This window comes from Barbus barbus (genome assembly GCF_936440315.1).
Source record: "Barbus barbus genome assembly, chromosome: 37".
In the NCBI taxonomy this organism is placed as follows: domain Eukaryota; kingdom Metazoa; phylum Chordata; class Actinopteri; order Cypriniformes; family Cyprinidae; genus Barbus; species Barbus barbus.
In genome coordinates, this window is record NC_136715.1 from 4,351,729 (window position 1) to 4,363,002 (window position 11,274).

Here is an 11,274-nt window from a genome sequence, read left to right on the forward strand (position 1 = left end):
ATTATTGCCACAATAACAAGTCTACCACTATAGGAATCATTTTTGTGACAACATTTTCACAAGCTAAAATTTACCTTCCTATGTTGCTATATTTCCAACCTCAAAGTTTGAAACCAGATACATGCTTTATCTACCCATACATGATGCTGATTAGTACTAATATGCACCTTTAGTAGTATATAAAAAGTACAAAAGTATGAATTCAAGATTATCGCCACTGTAACAAACTGTTGTATCACTGAAGGTACCAAATTTTGCATAAACATTTTGATGAGCTAAAATAGACTTTCCTATATGTTTACATGTTTCCTATTGAGAAGATGTTTGAGGCCAGAATACATGCTTAATCTATCCATAAATTATGCAAACTAATAAGCACCTTTTAGTAGTATATGATGTACAAAAGCAAACCTTTCAGATTATTGCCACAATAATAAACTGTTGACTATTTTGCAAAAATATTTTGGTAAACTAAAATATATTTTCCTATTACATATCTCCAATTGAAAATAACTGTGAGAAATGCTTCATTTACCCATAAATTATGTGAATTAGTACTAATTTTACCTTTCAGTGGTTTATGAAGTATAAAAGTGTACATTTCAGGTTATTGCCACAGTTTTACATGCTTTCTCTACTCCTAAATGATGCAAATTAGTACTACTATGCACCTTTTAGAGATATATAAAGTGTAATTTTCACATTTTTACCGCAACAGCAAGCTGTTGTGCCACTAAAGCTACTATTTTTATTTTATATTTTGCTAACAGTATAACGGACATTTAAGTGTAGATTTTAAGTGTGCTGTAAGTCACTCAACAATTTTGCAGCCTCAGAGCATAAAACAAAGTCCAAATGTGCAGCTTCGTCATAACTCACTCAAACCCACACCTACGCACACACCTGCTCATTCACACCTACACATACAGGAAGAGGGAAGGTGGAAAATCCACCTACGCACACACAAAAACACACCCGGTGCACTCGGGAAGGCCGTCTGAACATGCAGCTTCTTCTGCAGATGGGCAACATACAAACGCCCCTATGCTGACATCCTGAATCTGAACATCAAAGCCAAAATCTGCCGAGGAAACTTGTTTTATATCATGTACTCCAGTCAAAGACCTTCTGCTCTTTTCCAAAAAAAAAAAAAAAAAAAAGAAAGCAATACGTGCAAACTAAAAGAAGAGAGAAAAAGCAAAAGTAAAAGATCAAAGGTTGCAATAAAATTTGAGGCAGATTAAAAGTGGGATAGATAATTGTGTGTCTTTACCGGTTGACGTCAAGATCGCCAGGAAGATACTACAAAAAATTATTTTCTCTTTTACTAGGGAAGACCTTGATTACTAATTAAAACATATTTTTGCCCTCTGCTGGTTAGTGACATAAGAGATATGATTAAGGCTGCCAGAATAAATCAGATGTAATAATGCATCCAAAAGGTTCAATCAAAACCTGTTAAGGTTTTTTTTTTTTTTTTTTTTTTTTATGTCATTCATAATGCACTTGACGGCTGAAGTTAAATCTGTTCATGTATTTACACTGTGCTATTTAATCTGTTTATTGTCTTGTATTTTTAGCCATTCAACCACAATAATCTGAGTGAGATTAACAAAAAAGATGACCAATGAAAATGTAAGAGGGAAATGCAACATGTCTCGTCCCACATGTATGCAAAGCGCTTGTAAACATGTGGCTGTGGCTGGAATTCATTTAACAACAGTCATGCAAATTTCATGCAAATATCTGACCGACACTTTTGACATTATACATCTGATGTTACATTTATGCAAATCCATTAGGCACCCACAGTATGTACGTGACTTGACGTAACTTGCAAATGGATATTGGAATATTCAATAACATCCTAATAAGTATTAGGTCACAAAATCAATTCTGCATCTCTGATAGGTGTTTAGAAATACATTTTAAAACCATTCATTTTTAAAAATGGGTTGTATAATAAATAATTTATAAATCATAATAAATAATAATAATAAATCACAAATACTTCTTTAGCTCTTGCTGTGCATATTCATGCCAAAGTTCCATGATGATGATTTCCAATGTTTAATTCGCTATCATTCATGCATGGGCCAGCATCCAGCATGAAGCACTTTGAATCAAGGCCACAAACAAAAACTATGGAAATTCCCACCATTTCTGTACAAATGCATTGTGCAAGCTGCTGCCTCATTTCCATTGTTTGTTCAAAACTCATGTTTTTCCAGACAAATATTTTGAATCAGTCCTATTTTCTGTGCTTGTGCTTTGTAACTGCTTGACACAAAGTGATTCTGAACTAGTACTGTGACTGAGAAATCACACCTGTTTAAGAACAATACAAATTTTCTTTGACTCTTATGTTTTATGCACAAAAGAATAACTTTATACCCAGTGCATAAAAACTCCTCTGACCTTTGCTGGAAAACAGCTTTGGACTAATAGTGGAAAAGACCAAAAACTAACAAAATAGCAACGACAGACTGAACTAGAGCTTTACTCAGTGTGCTTGAATGTTGAGGAGAGACCAGAACATTTCCATGTGAAGCCTGAATGAAACTTGATGTAGTAGACCCTTAATTTACATGTAAAGTACATGAAAGATGATGGGGTGGGGCGTTTCTCTCATTTACGTGTTGTCGGTTGACCATCAATCATAATCACTCGCCACTAAGGCAATCACAACACATCAAAACAAGAAGAGCCTAAGCAATACTTCAACTGAGGTCAGTCCAGCTATTTCACTTTGATTTATTAATTTCCATGATATAGTGATGTGCTTCTTCACACTTCCTGGATTGTTTGCCCTCCAGGATGGCCAAGGAGTGGACACTTCTGGTGCTCTGTGGCATTCTAGGCTCTGGATTGAGCGGGAAGCCATCGTGGTTCAAGAAAATCTCAACCAATCTTTTTAAATCACCTGGAGATATTCTGATAGGAGGACTTTTCCCCATTAACGAACTGACCAGTGATCTGAGCAAACGGGTGAAGCCTGATGATCTTGAGTGCAACAGGTAAAATCTTGACAATTTGAAAATGCTTTGCTCCTAAAATCACTTTTTATCCTTCTGTTTTAACAGCATTAGCACATATGGTTTGTCCCTCGCATTGGCGATGAAGTTCTCTTTGGACGAGATCAACTCGAAAGAGAATCTTCTCCCTGGAATCACGCTGGGATTTGAGAGTTACGACTCCTGCATGCAACCAGCCATTGTCATGAGGCCCGTCCTCCAGCTTCTCACAAAGGAATCGACAGAAGAACTGGATGTCACCTGTACTTACACCAACTACAAGACTCGTGTTATAGCTATCATAGGACCAAACAGCTCCGAGTTGGTCCCAGTTATTGGCAAGCTGATCGGGTTTTTCTTGATGCCACTGGTGAGCTGCCATCGAAAGTGTTAGATTTAAAGGATGCAAAATACTTTTCCCTAATATAGTGTTGCAATTGTAAGCAAAATACTTTTAAAAACGAATGTTTGTTTTAGTAATTTACTTTTTGTTTTAGCAAATATATGCAATAATATGACTGATTGGTCTCTTAAATAGTAAGGTCTTTGCACACTGAGTCCGAAATTCTCGTCGAAAATTTTCACACGTTATAAATAAATACGACCTCGCATTGTGTCAATCACGTTTAGACACTGCCTCCGAAACTTTCGCCCGTCATAAGTTCAATTTTCTGTATTTTCAAATCCGTAGTAAGCATTTTGATAGGAAAGAATGACGCATATGAAAACAAAATGAAAAAACGCATTCGAAAATGTCTGACTCAGTGAGGCTGGAATACACTACACGACTTTTAAAAACTGAGCAGATCTTAAAATACTGGGCAACACGCAGAAACCAGCACCTTGTTTCATGTGACAAATGAAAACTATGTGTTCTAAAATCGGCACAAAATATCAAATGTTTGATCTTCCCCGACTGGATGAAAAAAAAAAATCAGAATCTGTGACCATCACAGACTGAGCGATTTTCAATTAAATCTGTCAGCTCAAATCTGCAGACTAGCTCCGACTTTCGGCAACTAGTGTCAACTTCTCCAGAATCGGGGGAAAAATCATGTAGTGTATTCCAGCCTTTTATCTGCAATGTTCCTCCTGTTTTTGAATTTATGTCTAATTTTTAGATTAGCTATGGTGCCACCAGCGACATGTTCAGCGACAAAGAGACCTTCCCGTCCTTCATGCGCACAGTTCCTAGTGATCGCTGGCAGGTAGCGGCCATGGTGCAGCTTCTGAAAGAGTTTGGCTGGAACTGGGTTTCAGTAGTAGGTAGCGATGATGAATATGGGCAAAAGGGTCAGCAGCAGTTCTCCAGTATGGCCAATGAGGAGTCCATCTGTGTGGCATATCAGGGTTTGATTCCTGTGTACAGTGATCCTGAGCAAGCGGTAAAAGAGATTCTCAATCGTATTGTGGACGCCAAAGTGGGAGTGGTGGTGGTCTTCTCTCTCCCCAAGCCCACCAGAGACTTCTTCATAGAGGTGAACAGTTTGAATGCAAATTTATGGGTCATACTATAATTAAATAATTTTATCTTTTGAAGTAATAGTACTATGAAATTATGCTGTAGAAAAACTTTTGGCCAAATGAAAAAGATCATTCATTTGGACGCTGCAAAAGTGCCTTGTTCTGAAATTCCCAAATATATTAACATGACACCCAATAACAACTGCTGGTCAGTTTAATGAAGGCTTTGTTATTTCAATCCCTTCACAAAGAGGTACAAAGTTTATTTTCCTCTTTGGTGGAATGAGCTGCCAAACTCAATATGAAACCATCACAACTTTCAAGAAAAACATAAGACCAATGAAAAAAAATTGATTTGTCCTGTTAGTCTACAAAGCAACTAGCTCCTACTCAGGACCAGTTTAAAGCAGCTCATGACCAACTAAGGACCAGCTTAAACTGACTCAAACCAGTTACCATACTTCAAAGCATACCTAACCAGCATATGCTGTTTTTTTTTAACAGGGTGTTTAAACAGAATTATTTTTTGCTTATGAATGGAAAAAAATGCATGGTTTTGAAACATGATTTTAAGAACCGCTGTTTTTTGAATGATGTATCATGTGTAAGATGTTTCAAAAGATGCAAGTGCAACATTCAAAGACGTCCAGCTTGCGCATGTTTACATAGAGTTGCTAACTGTCTTACAATGACAGCTGTCAGTGTGAAAAACATGTCCCAAGATGTTTTTAATAAATTTTGGACACAGAAGCACCATCATTCATGTGGGACTTAAAGGGATAGTTCACCCCAAAATGATAATTCTGTCATTAATTACTCATGTTGTTCCAAATCTGTAAGACATTTATTCATCTTCGGACCACAAAGTAAGATATTTTTGATGAAATCCAAGAAATTTCTGACCCTCCCATAGACAGCAAGCATCCTAACACGATCAAGGCTCAGAAACGTAGCAAGGACATTGTTAAAATAATCCATGTGACATCAGGGGTTCAACCATAATATGGAATTTTAAAACAAAGAGGAATTGTTGAATAAAGTCTTTATTTTAGTTTTCTTTGCACACAAAAAGTATTCTAGTAGTATTCTAGTAATAGTAAAATTACAGTTGAATCACTGACGTCAAATGGATTATTTTAACGATCCCCTTGCTACGTTTCTGTGCGTTGACCGTGGTAATATCCTTGCTGTATAGTAAGAGATCTCTCGGATTTCATCAAAAATATCTTCATTTGTGTTCCAAAGATGAACGAAGGTCTTACGGGTTTGGAACGACATGATTCGTCGCCATGATTGCAATGTCAACATCCAAGATCAACACTGTTCATTTACCGCAGAGTAAGATTAAATTAATTTACATTTAACTTCTTCAATATGGAGAGATACTGAAATGTAGACCTTCATTTTTGTGTTTTTGACCTACACTGTACCTGACCTGAAAACAGTTTGCTATTTAGGTTTGGACGTTAGCATGGACACACTAACTTTAATGTTAGCTAGTTTTAGCCAGAGATACCTTGCTGACGCACATGACATTAATGTTCTGTTTGAGATGAAAATTGTAACTTAATGAGAGTATGACAAGAAGAAAATTAATGTTTTCGTCTTCAGTGGGATTGGGGTTAAATGTATAGACATTTTGCTCTGTTTTGTTTGGCCCATCTTCTCAGGATACCTGGAATCAATGTTGCAAGTACCCCAGGCACATTGTTTTACCATTTTTGTAGCATAAACACCATCAAACCGATGAAAGCTTTGGGTCTTCCAGTGTTTCTCTATGGCGCTGAAACCTAAAGATGTCAGAGTTCGGGTCCCGGTGCAACTGATACTCAACTGCCATTGGCTCATCTGCATTCGAGGGGAGGGGCTTACTGAATGGTCAATTGAAAAGCAGCACATAGTGGAATACAAAATTTAAGGATCAAAAATCTTAACTGGCATCATAAGGGAAAAATGTTAATATATAATTAATGTTCCTCTGTTTTTCATTCACTGCTTTATATTCATGATAAGTCTACAAGTTTTGGTGATTCTAAATGCTTTTTTGACCACTATCTGATCAGGTAATCAAACGAAACATGACAGGCGTTTGGGTGGCAAGCACAGCATGGGCTCTGAACGATGTTGTATCCACCCTGCCCGGGATCAATTCAATAGGAACAGTGCTGGCGTTCTCAGACATCACCAGACCTCTTGACCTCTTCACTCCTTACATCCGTGAGCTCTTCACCAAAATGGAAGAGATGCAAATCCCCCAGCAGCCAGATACAGAAATCTCTCCTCTGGACAACCCTTGCACAAGATGCAGCTACCTAAGCCAAGCCAACGTGAGCATGGTAGAGATAAAACTCGTGCAGCGGTCAGCTTTCAGCGTGTATACTGCAGTCTACTGTGTGGCACATGCGCTGCATAACTTGCTTGGATGCAATGCCACCCACTGCGCTCTGAATCCCAAGACTGACAATGTTTATCCATGGCAGGTAACCACACGCAAGCTATTATTTCTGTAAATCTACTTGTTTTATCCTAGGAGGTTAAGAGTGTACTAATAGAGCAATATTTGATCCTTTCTACAGCTGTTACAGAGTCTACAAAAAGTTTCTTTAGATCTTGAGGGGGTCAATTTTAAGTTTGATAAAGAGGGTAATCCAAGCTTTGGCTACGATGTTATGCAATGGAACTTTAATGACACCACTGTGCGCTTCAACGTAATTGGACACTTTTATCAGAATCTCACGATTAATAAAAACAACATAACATGGCACACAAAAAACGGAAAGGTATGAATGGAATATTAACACTATTTACACTTTAAATTCTTTTATTTTTTTAATTTGAATACCTTTTTTACTACCAGTCATTAGTTTTGACTCAGTTTCTCATGTTAATAAGCCTTTAAATGAATAGTTCACCCAAAAATTTAAATTCTGACATTTACTCACCCTCATGCCATTTTTAACCTGTATGAAATTCTCCTGCTGAACACAAAATAAGATTTTAACAAAGCAGTTGATGGTAGCCATAGTATTTTTTTTATACTATGGAAGTCCATTAACTGTTTGATTTGTCTAAACTTGTGACTGGTGCATCCAAGAGCAAGCACCTCTTGACAAATGGTCTTTGTAACAGGTGCCAATGTCCACGTGCTCCTCAGACTGTGGGATAGGACAGGTGCGCAGAGTTAAAGGTTTCCACTCTTGCTGTTTCGACTGCATTGACTGCAATGAGGGAACGTTCCTGAACAGCTCAGGTCTGCTAATACACCAATCTAGGTTTTCAAGTCATTCTAAACAAATATTGTCTCTGACCATAGTTGCTTTTTGCAACATGCCCGTAGCACTGTAGGGAACAGAAATGTATGCATTTAAGAGCTTTTTGGTTTGATGTTGACTAACCTTTATCTGCCTCCTCTTTTAATTGAAAGATGACATCCAATGTAAATCATGTCCTGTTGGCCAGTGGTCCACCCTACGAAGCACAAGCTGTGTCTATCCCATCTATACTTACCTGGACTGGAACTATGAGTCAATCGGTCTCATTCTGGGAGGAATTTTGGTGCTAGTGTCACATGTATGGGTAGGAGTTCTATTCTTCAGGCACAGAGGAACTCCACTGGTGAAAACTGCAGGTGGACCCCTGACTGGCCTTATGCTACTGAGCCTAGCAGGAGAATGTGTAAGCCTGGTGCTGTTCCTGGGTCAGCCAGGAAACGTTGTGTGCCGTCTGCAGCAGCCACTGAACGCCTTTTTTCCCACCGTGGCTCTCTCAGTCATTCTTACCATTTCCCTTCAGGTGATCCTAAAAAAGCATCAATGCATTTTAAACGCAATTTTTTTTTTTACAATCAAACACTATGAAGTCAAAATGTAACTGACCCTTCACAGGAAGTTTGATTGACAGGCAATCTGACCAATCATGTCAAAAAAAAAAAGGCAGGAGAGTAGATTAACTTCGGTGGACTTAAACTGGAAAAATGGTGTGCATTGATGTCTTTTCATGCTTTAAATAAAATACCTTCTAATGTTCATTTATGTTTATTTCATGCTTTAAGTAAATATGAAAAGACGATTGGTTCACGTGCCACTACATATTCAAGAGCCACAAAACAGTATTGTTTGAATTTCTTAAAAAAGACAAAATTTTAAAGTTGAGACTTTGTTTCCTTCCAGAAGTAATCTGCTCTGTCTTCTCTGTCGGCGTGTTGTCAGTTTCCGCTTCGCTCTGTGATGTATTTTTCACTGCGTGAGAACATGAGTAGTGTGAGAGCAGCGTGGCGTGTCAGACATAGCAACAGTAACTAAGGGGGGGTGGGTCTTTGCGAAGTTATTATTATATTGTTATTATTTTGCATCTCTCACACTACACACAAGTTCTCACACAGTAAACAATATATCGCGGAGCAAAGAGGAAACTGGCAACGTGCCAAAATGCAAGACAGAGCAAGTTACTTCTGAAATGAAATAGGGTCTCACCTTTAAAATTTGTTTTTTTTTTTAAGAAATTCAAACAATAAATACCATTTGGTGGCTCTTTTTTGTGTGTCGTGATAGATCGCTGTAGTGTCTCAGTTCAAGCGGCACATGAACCCATCGTCTTTTCATATTTACTTAAAGCATGAAATAAACATAAATGAACATTAGAAGGTATTTTAGTTTAACCGTGAAAAGATGCCAATACACACAATTTTTCAAGTTTAAGTCCACTGAAGTTAATTTACTCTCCAGTCTGATTTGTTTGTCGGGCAAGATGGCGGATTTGGCATTATGATTGGTCAGATCGCCTGTCAATCAAGCTCTTTGCTAACGGTCAATTAGGGTTATTCCATTACTACAAAAACAACAGCCAAATAATGTAATATATAGTTTTCCTACACTAATTACTACACTATTAAATTAAAGGTTCCAAAAGGGGGTTTTCACAGCGATGCCATAGAAGAACCAGTGAACAGTTCTTAAAAGAACCATTTTTTCTTAGTGTGATGAACATTTTAAATAATCTAAAGAACCTTTTTCCACTGTAAAGAACCTTTTGTGGAATGAAAAGGTTTCATGGATGGTAAAGGTTCTTTGTGGAACCGTTGATGCCAATAAAGAACCTTTATTTTACATTTCCTTATTTGCTCCCTCATTGGGAAATCTTGGCCACGATTTACTAATTTGTTCCCTCATTTTGATTTCACTAAAACCAGGGAACGAACTGATAAGTCATTGCGATGTAAACATATCGTGGGAACAAACTCTTGATGATATATGCATAGTTTTTCTGCATGTCATGTGCAGAGCGCGGTACAGTAAGTAGGATATATGTTGTTAAATAATATTACTCAGGACTCAGTATAATTAGGCTACACTACAACAAAGATACCTTAAAATAAACTGTAACCAAATAATTTAAGAAGATACTTTGAAATATTTATAAAATTTCAGTGTGCTTCATTTTTACTTGTTTATGATAGACAGTTGTGGTACTGTCACCGCTTGAATGTCAAACTTAACCACTGCATTTAAACAAGAAGGCGTGAGATTTTTAATAAAAACTGAACTTCATCATTTTTTATTAAATAATTATATACACTGTCTTCTTTTGCTTTGCCAGATTGTGTGCATCACAGAATTCCCTGAAAAGTCTTCTGATCACCTGGATAACATACGAGGACGAGGAAGCTTGTTTGTGATTCTGGGATGTTGTGGGCTCCAGGCGGGACTGTGCGGTTGGTACGCCCAAGAGGCTCCCTCTCTGACCCAATACGTCGCTAGTTTGGAGGTGACCTACGTGAAAACCTTTTTGCGTTGTCCAGTGGAGCCCATGTTAAACTTCGGCTTGATGCTTGGTTTCAATGTTGTGCTGGCACTGGTGTAATTCATGGCCACCTTCATGGCTCTCCAGCCGCCTGGACAGTACAACCTGGCCAGAGACATCACCATATCCAGCTTGAGTTACTGTGTAATGTGGGTAATGTTCATCCCCATCTACACAAGTCTAAATGATAAAGAAAAGTCTATTGCTCAAGTAGGAGTCAGTTTACTTAGTGATATGGGGTTGGTAGCGACCTATTTTTTCCCTAAATGCCAACTGTTAGTCAAACACCCAGAACTTAACACAGATGATCACTTCCGTACATTTTTAGAAGGGGTCCCACCAACACCACCTGAAGAAAGCTAGAAACAACTGCTAAATTATCATTTAATAATAATTATTAATTTTTTTAAATTTATTCAGAAAAAATGTCTAATTACATATAAAGTGCTATGCATAAGTTTAGACACCCATGCTAAATTTGACTAAAAAGAGAAATAAAAAATTATCTTTTGGAAATTGAACTTAATGCCTTAATTAAAAAAAATAGGAAAAATCCAACCTTTAAGGACACCGATTTTCTTTGTGAATGAATAATGTATCGTAAATAAATAAATGTTCTTCCTTAAAATACAGGGTGCATAAGTCTGGGCACCCCTATGTTAAATTCCCATAGAGGCAGGCAGATTTGGGTGCCAAGCACAGCATGATTGGCATGGTTTTATTTCAGTCAGCCTAATAGCTGGTTTGATTTGCATTGAGAGATGATCTTATGGAAAGTACTCAATGCCAATCCCTAGGTATGGTGAAGGCTATGTGATGATGTGGGGCTATTTTAATTCCGAAGGCCAAGGGAACTTTATCAGGATGCATAGTATCCTGGATCCATGAAGTAACTGGCCTTTAAAAATAAAAATCTGCCTGCCTCTATGGGAATTTAACATAGGGGTGCCCAGACTTATGCACCCTGTATTTTAAGGAAGAACATTTATTTATTTAC

General features: G+C 37.6%; 1 protein-coding gene across 1 annotated transcript; it reads left to right on the top strand.

Annotated features, from left to right (window-relative positions):
* Nucleotides 1–2,604: 2,604 nt before the first annotated feature.
* Nucleotides 2,605–10,640, top strand: LOC306856483 (taste receptor type 1 member 3-like; the record flags this gene model as incomplete). Its single annotated transcript, XM_079395797.1, is given in 10 exon segments — nt 2,605–2,729; nt 2,817–3,017; nt 3,084–3,384; nt 4,136–4,492; nt 6,542–6,958; nt 7,055–7,258; nt 7,608–7,728; nt 7,903–8,270; nt 10,074–10,334; nt 10,338–10,640. Coding segments are annotated over 9 exon segments (2,532 nt in total). The 5' UTR covers nt 2,605–2,729; nt 2,817.
* Between the last annotated feature and the right edge of the window lie 634 nt (nt 10,641–11,274).